The sequence below is a fragment of the Pseudorca crassidens genome, chromosome 12 (genome assembly GCF_039906515.1).
Source record: "Pseudorca crassidens isolate mPseCra1 chromosome 12, mPseCra1.hap1, whole genome shotgun sequence".
Taxonomy (NCBI): domain Eukaryota; kingdom Metazoa; phylum Chordata; class Mammalia; order Artiodactyla; family Delphinidae; genus Pseudorca; species Pseudorca crassidens.
The window spans coordinates 77,113,593-77,126,475 of record NC_090307.1 but is presented as its reverse complement, the minus strand read 5'-3'; the positions used below and the strand labels follow the sequence as shown (position 1 = coordinate 77,126,475).

Below are 12,883 nucleotides of genomic sequence, written 5' to 3'. Positions count from 1 at the left end.
GGTAGCGGACTTATAAACTACACTCTCACTCCCAGCACCTGTGTTTGACTTGAAAGTAGTTAACTTTGATGCGACTCCACTTGACTAGTATCATCCACGTTTTACGGATGAGGAAGTGGACAAGTGGAGGGGCAGAGTAGAGGATGCCCAGTAGTCCTTGCAGGGGGTTGAGAGGGAGGTCCAAACTGAGGCAGGGGCTGGAGAGCAGGATCCTGAGTCGGGGACGGGCTCACGGTGGGGGGCTACTGATTCCTCAGAGAGCCAAAGGATTGAGGGCTAGACCCCATTCAACATCTCTTCATCATTCCCAGCCCTTCCCCACAAAGTCATTCACCTGCTCCGAGGGCTTCAGGTTTTTCTATCCGTGGTAACCACCGAGGTGACTGCGTTGCTAGGTTACCGGCCAATCTCAGAAGGCGGGACTCAGCGTCTGATTGACTTTCTTTTTCACCATTAAATTCCTTATTCCGCTCAGTTCGTTCCTCCTCCTGAGGATTTACCAATCAGAAGCACCGTCTCTATAACCCTCCACCAATTGGAAGACTCGGGCCTCCCTCTGGGTTGGGCTGACCGAGTAAGGCGGGGAGAAACGGAAGGGAAAGGGGCGGAGCTTATTCGTCCCGCCCCTTCTCAAGGAGGGAGGCAGGGAGTCCTGCATTAGCAGCAGGCAAGAACTGGGGAAGGACGTAAGACTTGACCAATCAGAGCTCATCATAACAGCTGAGGTAGCCAATAGGCAGCGGTGAAGCGAAAATGGGGCGGGGCCGGTGGGGTGGAAGGGACAGTAGGCGGTGGATGGGAGAGCTGGCGCAGCTGCTGTGGTGGCAGCGGCTGAAGCGGCGGTGGCTGCGGCGGCTGCTGCAGCTGCAACAGTTCCGGGCTCGTGGCTTTGACGGCGGCGCCGGAGGGCTGGGCTGCGCGGTGCGGACCCCGGCGCGCGGTCCGGGTTGCTGGGGCGGCGCATGTAAGAATTCAGGGGGTGTGAGGGTTGGCCTGATGGAGAGGGCAGGGGTCAGGGGTCAGGGGGCTCGGCGTGAGGGCATTGGAACGTGGGAGGCGGGCAGGTAGGGCCAAGAGGCCTGCGGGGAAGTCATCGCCGCTTTTCTCTCCCTCCAGCCCTGGTTGCGGGGACCGCAGGTAGGGATCCCCCGGGGAAGCCCGGGGCGGGGAGAAGGGGCGCAAGGACGAGCACGTGGAGCAGGCGCCCGCACTCCTCTTCGTTACCCTCCTCCCTCGTCTGCTTGTCTCCCTGGCGCCCTCAGGCGACCCACCCCACAAGAGCCTGCCTGCCCTCTTTCCTTAGGACCTGTCTCTAGGGGTGACCCTTCCCTTCTGGCTCCTCAGCAGAGGGAGAAGCACTGTGACCCTGGGCAAGTGCTTCCCTTCTCTCCTCTGGGCCTCACTTTTCCCTCTCTGTAAAATAATGGGTTTGAATTCAGATGAGGGGACCGTCTGGGAAGAGATGAAGGGTAATGGTTAAGTGGGGAGGGTCCCTGAATTCAGACTGCCTGGGTTGAAATTTGGACTCTGTCACTTCCTTGCTGTTTATTTACAAGAAGCAGGTTAAGTTAACCCTGCTAAGACTCGGTTTCCTCATCTGTGAAGTGGGGACATTAGCTAAGTAAGATTTCCTAACAGCAGTACTATTCACATTTTGAGCCACATATTTCTATGTTGTGGTGGGTCTCACCTGTGTATGGTAGGATGTTTCCAGGCATCCCTGGCCTCTACCTACTATTACCCCCTACTTGTGACAATCAGAAATGTCTCCATACATTGCTAATGTGTGTGTGTCGCAGGGGAATCACCCCGGCTGAGGTCCACAGAACTAATGCATGCATTGCAAGCAACCAGTCATATATTATACAGTTAAAATAAAAAACAGTAGCTATTTTGATAACAATGATACAATTAAAAAAGCTCTCCTTGATGAGTTGAGAAAGTTAATAGACTCTCCAGCCTTCAAAATAAATATGGGAGAGAATGACAAGATGTTAATAATTGTCAAAGCTGAGTGATCGACACAGGGAAGTTCATTTATATATTCTCTCTACGTTTGAGTGTGTTTGAAAATAGCTGTGATAAAAAGTTAAGCCAAAAAGAAAAAAAATAAAACATATAATGCTTAAGACAGCCAAATGGTAACATCTCATTTGGAATTTCCTTTTCTGTCTTCCCACTACTGAGATTTAAAAGTGAAATTAATCCCCAGATCTGGAGGAAACTTAAAAAAAAAAATCTCGCAGGAAGTTTACTGGGCAGACCGCTACAGGCTTAGCAGCAAAGAATGGTGCTCACTTTTACTGCCTAATTTTAAGAAGGTACTGACGCACAGGGGCCTGCCCTGGATTGTCCTGGTGATTCGTGAAGGAAGTAAATTGATGGGTTGCCATTCAGTGGGTTAGTTTGGAGGCAAACTTGATCGAGACCAGAATACAGCAGTTTGAGGAAGGAGCCTGCTGTTGTTTTCAAGTTCAAAGGTCTGCTGTTAGATCTGCTGAGTGTTTGCTTTTCTTTTGGTCCTCCTCAGCGGAAATGGGAATGTTTATAAATAGGAACTGTAACAGGCTAGTTCTGACCGTTTTGAATTGGGAGTTCAGAATGAGCGTTTTTGCTGTGTGACTCCGGACATCACTTAAAAAAATATTCTAGTCTCTTTCCCTTCCTCCCCAAATACCTAAATCTAGGAGAGTAATAAGAATGATATGGGCAAATCTAGATGACCTGGCACACTAACTCTTTATAGGTCATTGGAGCTAAGTGCTGCCTAAATACCAGGGCTGGGACATGGAGGAATTGTAGTATGCTGGCGGGGAGCACGGGTCTGGAGTCAGATTGTGTAGTTCAAAGCTTGGCTTTCCAACTGTGGGTTCTTGGACAAGTAAATTACTTAACTTCTCTAAGTTAAGCCTTAAGTCCCCCCCTCTGTAATGGGGGATAATAATCCTACTTATCTATTACGAAGTTTCAATCAGCTTTACTTAAAAATTGCTAGAAGAGCCCCAGCATATAGTAAGCGCTCACTGAGTATTAACTACTATTGTTTGAATGGTTGAATATGTATATATATTTTTAAGTCTTTGAAACCTCTGAAAATTCACACACAAACAAGGGTTAAGAAGGGTAGAGGGGGAACATATTAGCCATAATCCCAATCTCCAAACATAATTACCCTTAACTTTTCAGTATTTAATCTTGCACAGAATTTTAGTGCTATTATACTGCAATACTCTTTTTTATTGAAATATAATTCACGTTACTATAAGATCCATCATCTTACATCTTAAAGGGTACCATTCTGTGGTTTTTAGTATATTTGTAAGGTTATGTACCCATCACCACTATCTAATTCCAGAACATTTTCATCAGTAGTGGTTGTATTTTGATAATTGTCCTTTTTTTTTTTTTTAATCCCCCAAACCCTAGAAGATGCCACTGATGGAGGAGTTTCTAAGAAGCACCTCTGGGCCAGTGGCTTTGAACTGGAGCTCGAAGCAGAGACTACTTAAAGCTCTGGACATCACATCCTGAGGGCTATAGGAGAGGAGAACATGGCCGTGAGTTTAGATGACGACGTTCCCCTCATCCTGACCTTGGATGAGGGTGGCAGCACCCTACTAGCTCCCTCCAACGGCCTGGGCCAAGAGGATCTGCCCAGCAGAAGTAAGATGGTAGGGTGGGCTGGGGGAGGGGGTGCAGCTTTTCTGTTTCAGGGGGCGAGTTGTGGGCTTGGTGCTCTGTTGGTAGATGCATGTACCTGAATGCCTGACCCCACGTTTGACTCCCAAGTTCTGACACAGAAACTACTGGGAGACTAATCCTGTGGGGTCCTAATCCTGCACCCTCAATTTTGGGGTGCTTTCCGGGACTAGCCTGCCCTGCTTCCCTCAGCGCCTCCCCTCTCTTGCGCCTGTGGTACCCTGGTTTTGTTCATGGATGCTTGGTGGGGACCTCAGGCAAACCTGCTCCTTGGCTAGCTTCCCTGCCCCATTCCTAGTTAAAAAAAGAAACAGATTTCAACATTGGTCTCTGTCTGCCTGATCTTTGGCAGGAAAGTGGAGTTGACTGCTTCTCCCCACTGGCACTCAGTCCTTGTACTGCCCGGGACAGGGTGGAAGGCGGCAAGCATTTGTCGTGAACCATTGATTTGAGGGTTTGGGGTTTTGCTTTGTCTTCCTCTAAACCAAAGCCCAGCAGCACAAAGTGAACCCGCGAGAGGTTGCGAGTTTTAAATTTTTTAGATTTTAAGTGTGTTTCTGGCAGAACGAGAGGCCTTAAAAACCTTTCTTGTCCCGAAGCCATTTGCTTCCTTTGCTCAGACCTTGGGTCCAAGAGAGGCTTAAAATAACTTGCCTTTTATGGAGGGTCCTAAGATGTCAGGGGCTAGTGCTTTAGGGTCTCCTTAGCAGATGGAAATTCTACCCACAAGCCATACTGTTGAGCCAGGGGTATTGCTTGGGTCCAGGGAAAGATGAGCCTGGCTCTCCCATCTCCTTTGTCCAGAGAGAACACAGTTGGCTTGCAGGAAGCTTAACAGCCTCCCCTTGGAAGTGGTGAAGGACAGCATTGTTCCCGTGGATGGGGGTGCAATGGGAGGCCTGGCTCCCTCTAAACTGGCCTCTCTTTGCTTTAGCGTGTTCACCCATCCAGAGTGGCAGAGCTGGGCGATCGAGGAAGATTAGAAAGTAGACCAGATTTTTCCCTAAGTGCCATTCAGGACCAAGAAATCAGTGGCTGTGATTTCAGGCCCACTCCTTAAATACCCTAGAGTTGGCAAGCTAAGTGTCAGGCTCTTTTTTTTTCTTAACAGCTTTATTGGAGTATAACTGCTTTACACTGGTGTGTTAGTTTCTGCTTTATAACAAAGTGAATCAGTTATACATATACATATGTTCCCATATCTCTTCCCTCTTGCGTCTCCCTCCCTCCCACCCTCCCTATCCCACCCCTCTAGGTGGTCACAAAGTACCGAGCTGATCTCCCTGTGCTATGTGACTGCTTCCCACTAGCTATCTATTTTACATTTGGTAGTGTATATATGTCCATGCCACTCTCTCGCTTTGTCACAGCTTACCCTTCCCCCTCCCCTCAGGCTCTTTCTCACCTGTTATCCTAACTAAGATCCTTTTTGCAAGGTAGACAGTATTATCCCTATTTTACGGAGGAGAAAACGGTGAGTCAGAGAGGTTAAGGAACTTGCCTGATGTCACACAGCCAAGCAAGCGGTTGAGCAGAGATTTGAACCGAGGACTGACCCCAGAGTTCCTTCCCCTCCTCTTCCTCCCTTTTTCCTCCTCCTCCCCTCCTCCCTCTCCTTTTCCTCCTTCACAAGCCTTTAATGAGTGTGAGTGCTGGTTCTTAGCATTTACATATATTATCTCATCATATAACCTTAAGGTGGAGTTATTGTTATTATCCATATTTACTGGGGAAGCAAAGCCTCAGAGAGGTTAAGTAACTTGTCCAAGGTCACACAGCTAGCAAGCAGCAGTGTCTCTCTGATCTTCCCTCTAACACCACCATGTAAGGTGCTTTGGGGAAAGGGATGTAAATGAATGTGACATTGTCTCAGCTTCAGAGTAGGATACCCCCTAGTGAGGGGAGCGGTTAAGTCCATCGCCAATGAGGGAATGGACTGGAGGGAGGGTGGTTGATATGCACAGGGTATGGATCATTCTGGAAATAGCCAGGCTCAAGGTTCTAAATTGGACTCCTAATCATTGTTGTGGGTGCCACTTTTAAGTCCTCCCACAGTATCGGTGTTGATGACAGGCTGTCCAGGTCTCCTGAAGGATCAAAGTGGGAAGAGCAGCCTAGTTCTGCGTCAAGATCAGGTTTTGAAACGATGAAGGCGCTTGATGATTGGGAAATAGGCCAAGTAGACAATAAAACTAACCTTGGATAGCCCGCTAGTAAGGCCATTCATTTCTTGGCGAAGTCGGTGGCTCATTTTTAGTTCGTTTAAGAAAAACAAAATAAACAACTGATGGGGTCCAGGGAAACTGTGCTTTCTGCGAAGTGCACTAGTGCCTCAGTTTCCTGTCTCATCCTCTTCCTGCGATATTTGCTAAAATCTCTAAGAACTAATGGCTATAACCCTCCAAGCCTGGCTAGGAAAAACAGTAGTGCCTCTTAGAGGAAAGGAGAGATTTCAGAGGCGGCCTGCCTGCTCCATCTCCTCCGTATGGGCCTTTCTTATTTCATGCTTGGATTTTGGCATTGACTTTCTTCTCAAGGTCCCCTATGCCCGCTTCTCGGAGCAGTCCGTCTAAAACACAAATCTGACCTGGTATGGGCGTACCTTGTTTTACTGCACTTCACAGATACTGCGTTTTTTACAAATCGAAGGTTTGTGGCAACCCTGCATCAAACAAGTCTCTCAGCACCAGTTTTCCCAACAGCATTTGCTCACTTCCTGTCTCGGTGTCACATTTTGGTAATTCTTGCAATATTTCAAACCCTCTACTAGCAAAAAGATTACGATTCACTGAAGGCTCAGACGATGGTTAGCATTTTTTTTTTAATATAAATTTATTTATTTTATTTATTTACTTTTGGCTGCGTTGGGTCTTCGTTGCGGCACGTGGGCTTTCTCTAGTTGCAGCGAGCGGGGGCCACTCTTCATTGCGGTGCGTGGGCTTCTCATTGCAGTGGCTTCTCTTGTTGCGGAGCACGGGCTCTAGGCGTGCGTGGGCTTCAGTAGTTGTGGCACGTGGGCTTCAGTAGTTGTGGCTCGCGGGCTCTAGAGCGCAGGCTCAGTAGTTGTGGCGCACGGGCTTAGTTGCTCCGTGGCATGTGGGATCTTGCCAGACGAGGGCCTGAACCCGTGTCCCCTGCATTGGCAGGCAGATTCTTAACCACTGCGCCACCAGGGAAGTCCCATGGTTAGCATTTTTTAGCAACAAAGTATTTTTTCATTAAGGTGTGTGCGTTGTTTTTTTAGCATAATGCTATTGAACAATTAATAGACTACAGTATAGTATAGACATAACTTTTATATGCACTGGGAAACCAAAAACTTCATGTGACTCACTTTATGGCGATATTCATTTGATCACAGTGGTCTGGAACTGAACCCACAGCATCTCTGAGGCCTGCCTGTAACTTCCCCAGCTTGCCACCCCCAGGACCTTCCTGTCCCTTACAGGATGACGGCCAAGCTCCTTAGCCAGCATGTGTGTTCTACTGCCTTCTTGCCTGACCAGTCCCATTTCCTGCTTCAACCCACAATTCTAGTTCTCGGAATCCCTGGTATATTCTTAAACCTCTCCGCCTTGCTGGTAACTGTCTGGCATGCTTTCCCCAGGCTCTTGTTTACTCATGAGCTTCAGTTCTGTCTTGACAATCCTGCTGATAATCCCATCTCTTTGAAGCCTTCACTGGACCTCCTGTTCCCGATGGGGCTAATTACTCACCCTTTTCTGCTTTGGTATCTGGTCTAGGCTTCCATTATTATGGCTACTTACTGTGCGGAAATGACTTGTTTAACCATCTGATCACCTCCAAGGCCCCAAGTGTTCATTCATCTGTGCTTCACCTAGCTTGATGCCTACCGTATGCAGGCACTCAACAAGTCATGGTCCAAATAAACCTAGTTGGGTCTCTGAGGCCTTTTAGCTCATGGGAGGGGCTGTCTGAGGGCCCAGTCAGAGGTGGGCAGCAGCCCCTCCTGCCTCTGTTCACCAGTGGTTGGAGTCTCATCACTCCCAGCACAGCTGATTGTCCTGGGGGCTGCCATCATTGCCCCCCGGTCTGTGGCTGATAGAAACCCTTGAGGTGTTAAGGCGTTGGCAGTATGCAGGCAGAAGGGAAGAGAAAAAAAGTTTTATAAAAACAAAATCCTTGAAAAATAGCATTTCTCTAAAGGAAACTAAATGCAGTGTACTTAATAATAGTCTTTAAAAAGTAAGAAAGTTTCTGTTATCATTTTTATAAATAAAACTTACAAGTTCCAATTTAAAAAAACGAAAATAGAATGTAGACAGAGGCCTTCAGCAGAATTGGCAGCTGTGTGGGCACGACTGCCACTGAGAACTAAGCCAGCTCTCTGAGGGTGTGTGCCTTGATTGACCCTGGGCCTCCGCCCTGACCCAGCAGCTGTCACTGGTGCCTTCCTCTGGCTATGTACCACACGCTCCCTGTCTTAGTGTGCTCGGGCTGCCGTGACAAAATTCCACAGAAGGGGGCGGGGGGGGTACTTCAGCAGTGGAAATGTATTGTCTCACAGTTCTGGAGGCTGGAAGTCCAAGATCAGGGTGTCGGCAGGGTTGGTTTGTCTGAGGCCTCTCTCCTTGACTCTTGGACAGTTGCCTTTTCACTGTGTCCTCAGCTTGTGAGTCTGTGTCCTAATCTCTTCTTATAAGGATACCAGTCCTATTGGATTAAGGCTACCCATATGACCTCATTTTACCTTAATTACCTCTTTAAAGGCTCTGTCTCTGAATACAGTCACATTCTGAGGCCCTGGGGGTTGGGACTTCAACATAGAAATTTTAGGGGGGGGACACAATTCAGCCCATAACACTCCTGCCCTTTCCTTAGGTGCGGTCCCCAGGAATCTGGCTGTGCCGCCTGTGCCCTTTGACCCTATGCTAGGGGTGATCAATGCTGGGGAATTATCCCTAAAGGAAACTGGAGGGTTTGGATTTTTTTTTCCTTATATGGGAAAGGATGGATTTTATCCCGGACTCAGACATCTCTGGGCTATAAGAGTAGCTGCTGAAATGCTAATGAATGACTCACAGGCAGGGGGTGTCAGGTTGATAAAGGAGGCAGGTATGAGCAAAGGTATTTAAAGCATGGAATTAGGAATAGCCTTGAAAATAGTCAGCGGGGTTGGCGTTTGACAGCGCAGTTTGAGATAGCCCATTGTCTGCATTGCGCATCAGTCAGCGGTCTGGACCATCTCTAGACCATAGAGCCTGAATATTGTGGGCAATACGAGGGATTTTCCAGGGGACTTCTGGTCACACTCAGCTTTTGCCTTCTCACTGCCTTCAAACCCAACAGCTGCCTAAGATGGGCCTGTACTGTCGGCCTTTTCTGGGTGGTAAAAGGATTGTGGGCCAGGCGGTGGCTGAGGCTTGAGCAGGGCACTTTGTCTCATGCACTACTTTGGTGCTGGTGGTTCATGGCTTTCTGGTGACAGGCCATGCAGGGATAAGGCCTAAGGTGATAGAGCAGAGGACCCCCTCTCCCTCTTTTGCCCCTATGCCTAATGTACCATCAGGAGTTAACCTGAGACCCAGTACAAGGTGGAGGGCCACTGCCCATTTGCAGGGGCCAACACACGGCAGGCACCCTGGCTCCTTTTCCAGAGTTTTCCTGCAGCCACAGCCAGCTGGCACCTGTCTTAGTCAAGGTGGGCCAGAGCTGTTGGCCTCAGGGCAGGTGTAGCCAACACGAGCTGGGATAGAGCAGTGGGGCTGTATTCCCAGGGTGACCAACCCCAGGGTAGGTGCTCCGTCACAGAAATCTGTGTCTGTTGTTCTTTCTCTGACCAAGCTTCCCCAGCGTACTTGCCAAACGATAAATAAAGGCCGAGGACTTGGGTAGCTTTTGTCACTTGTGATAACCCTGGGTGGTGCAATGGTTAAGCATTCGGGGTCTGGAGTCGAGCTGCAGGCTTCCGATCCTAGCTGAGTTTGGAACTTAGCATCTCTAAGCCTCAACGTCGTCATCTGTACGGTGGGATCATGATAGTATCTTCCAGTAGAGCTATCGTGGGGATTTAGTGAGATCACGCGTGTGATGCCCATGGTAAGGGCTCAGCCAGTCCTAGGCATTATTGTCATGACCAGAGACTAGGCTTCTTCTTTGGAAGATCGTAGTGCATGAGCGGGGGTGCTGAACCCAGGCCGAGGTCTGAATCCTTTTCTGGCCCACTCCTGGCACAGCAGGTGGTCCCCGCCAAGCTGGGAAGCAAAAGCAGCATGGCAACTGGAGCCGGAACAGCAGTTAGATTTTCACGGCTTCCCAGGGAGCTTGGGCATTTGGCTCCGCGGGAGTTGGTCCCCTGGCTTTCCTAGGGCCCCGCCAAGGCAGAATGCCTGTGTCACCAGGCCGGCGGAGGCACCAATTCAAATGAGCAAGCATCCGGCCTGCTGGCTTCCAGCCTCGTAACCCACACTTGAAGGCTTTCGCTTCCTCCATCCTCCGAGTCTTCATGGGGGATCCTGTCTGTTGCCTCAGGCCCCCCGCCATGAAATGCCATCTCTCCCCTCCGCACGCCGAAAGCTACCGTGACAAAATGGCAGTTGTGGCAGCTGGGCGCAGGCTGGAGCGGCTGCTGAACTGCTCTTTACCCATCGCCTTGTGGGGGCTAAGTTCACATTTGCTCCAGGAGCGCTTCATGAGGCAGAACACTCAACTTCTCAGCCTCCAAGTCAGGGAGGGAACGTGGGAGGGCTCTGACGGCCCCTGGCTGCGGTGCCCGCCCCCAGGGTTGCCTTGCGAATCACAGCACGGTGGCCCTGCAAGGAAACCCAGAGGAGGCACAAAGCGATCAAGCCCTCAGGAGGGACATTGGTCCCAGGACCATCCCCATCCCACCTTCATGCTCAGGGAGTCCATAGGACTCCCTTTGCTGGGTGACTTCCCTGATTTGGACATTTCCTGACTCTCTCCCTTTTCTCCTCATCAGTCCAAGCTGAGTAAGGTCATTCACAATAAAAATAATGGCTCGGGACTTCCCTGGTGGTGCAGTGGTTAAGAATCCGCCTGCCAATGCAGGGAACACGGGTTTGATCCCTGGTCCGGGAAGATTCCCACATGCCGTGGAGCAACTAAGCCCGTGCACCACAACTACTGAGCCTGCGCTCTAGAGCCTGGGGGCCACAACTGCTGAAGCCTGGGCGCCTAGAGCCCGTGCTCTACAATAAGAGAGCCCCCTCAATGAGAAGCCCACGCACCGCAACCAAGAGTAGCCCCCGCTTGCCGCAACTAGAGAAAGTCTGCGCGCAGCAGCGAAGGCCCAATGCAGCCAAAACAAATAAATAAATAAAATAATAATAATGGCTCACGGGTATTGAGCCCCTATCACATGCCAGGCAGCGTCTGAAAGCACTTTACATGTGCCATCTCAATCATTGGGTCCTCCCAGCAGATCTGTGCGGTCGGTTCAGCATCTGCATCTGACGGAAGAGGAAACTGACACTCTGAGAGGTTGAAACTTACCCAGGGTCACACAGCCAGGAAGTGTCGGCTGCAGCATTGGAACCCAGGTCTTCTGATTCGGGAACTCCGGTTCTGAGCTGATGTGCTGCACGCCAGGAAGCAAAGCTTTGTGAAAGAGGTAGAACTTTAGGCCAGAGTTTCTTTTCCAAAAGGAAGTTGGTTTCTATGATATCTATACCTTCATCTCTTTTTTTTTTTCAGTTAAACTTTTATTTCCTGCAAGGCATGTTACTCTCAATTGGGGCTCCATACCTGGAACTCCCTTTCGTGTTATAAAAACAGCAAAACTTACGGGGGTTTCATTGTACACGTGGTATCGGGTCATCACTGAGAAACTAGAAAAGATGGGCAAGTGAAAAAACAACAGACCGCAAAGGACAGCCATGACTTCATGCAGCTTTCCCCTCAGCGTACGCCCTTTTCCAACGCACAGGCATTTGGCTAAACTTCACATCATTGTGGCTGGAACAAGACAGTTTGGGCTGAAAATGGGAACTCATAGGAGTCAAGATTTGGGAAAGGAAGGGCAAAGGAGGGCCGGCCTTGGAGCAGGGCACGAGACTCAAAAGGCCAGCTGGGGTGGCCGAGGAGGGCCATCCCCCAAGGTCGCTGGTTCCCAGGGGCAGGTGACCCCCTATCATCACTTGCCTCGAGGGTGTCCCTGGACAGGAGAACTGATTCAGGCCATCAGTGCTTGGGTTGCCTTTTGCACTGGTGACCCCCTCTGCTGTGTTTGCTTTTTGTTGGAGGTACTTATCTACTCATAAAAACGTATGGCTCTCTCTGCTCAAAGCACTTGAGAGGCTGTGGTTCAGCTGAAGTGACCTTGTAGGAAGTGCCTGAGCACGTGGCTGCCCTGGGCCCGGGTGGGCCGGGGACACGCGGGGAGCCCACGTGCTGTCTGGTGGGCTGGCTGCTACTTCCCTCTGGCCATTCGTTACCATGTGGGCTCACGGGCTGCTCGTGACTACATTTTCCAGTGTTTCCAGAGAACTCAAAAGCTGCGCTTTTCGTCGGAAGCCTTCTGACTTTTACATGTCAGCAACCGTTTCACATTTCCCAAACAGCCCGCTGAGTAAGATCTAGTCAGCGGCTGCTACTTTGCGACACAGAGCCTACCTGTTCAGCCTTTGTTTTCTGTTCGGAACGAACTCCTTCAAAATAAGGAAACAATACAGAACCAACGGATGTGCTCTCCGTGGCCTCGGAGAGGTTCTTCACCATTGGACGCCGTTCCGTGAGATTCGGAGCTGGCTGGGGGAAAACTTTTCTCTGCCTCTGTGTGCTTCACCTAAAGAAAGACCGGATTTCGGGACTTCCCTGGTGGTCCAGTGGGTTAAGACTCCGCGCTTCCACCGCAGGGGGCGCGGGTTCGATCCCTGGTAGAGCCAGGCCAGGCAGGTGAGGTGGGAGGACAGAGCAGGTGGGTGCATCTCCCGGGATCCCCTTCATCTTTCTTTTCTGTTTATTCCTTGCTTCCTCTGGGTTGCAGTTCACCTGATACTCTCCGTGTGGGAGTGCCCTTTGCTCCTTCTTTCTTGTCTGCATCCAACTTTACAACTGTCTTCTCTCTTTTTTTAAAGATTTATTTTATTATTTATTTATTTATTGCTGTGTTGGGTCTTAGTTGCGGCATGTGGGCTCTTCGTTGCAACACGCAGGCTCTCTCATTGAGACGTGCAAGCTCCGTAGTTGTGGCGCGCGCGGG

The 12,883-nt window shown here is 49.9% G+C and overlaps 1 protein-coding gene across 5 annotated transcripts in view; it reads left to right on the top strand.

Moving 5' to 3' along the window:
- Nucleotides 1–777: 777 nt before the first annotated feature.
- The window catches only part of TPCN1 (two pore segment channel 1), a 64,015-nt gene continuing 51,909 nt past the window's right edge, over nt 778–12,883 (top strand). The window contains exons 1-2 of one of the 5 annotated variants that reach the window (XM_067700656.1): nt 778–964; nt 3,427–3,671. In XM_067700656.1, coding sequence (XP_067556757.1) covers nt 3,552–3,671 — 120 coding nt within the window. In that variant the 5' untranslated portion in view covers nt 778–964; nt 3,427–3,551. Of the gene's footprint in view, nt 965–1,120; nt 1,138–3,426; nt 3,672–12,883 lie in introns of those variants that run through there. The other 4 variants (XM_067700654.1, XM_067700653.1, XM_067700655.1 and 1 more) reach the window with 4 other exon arrangements.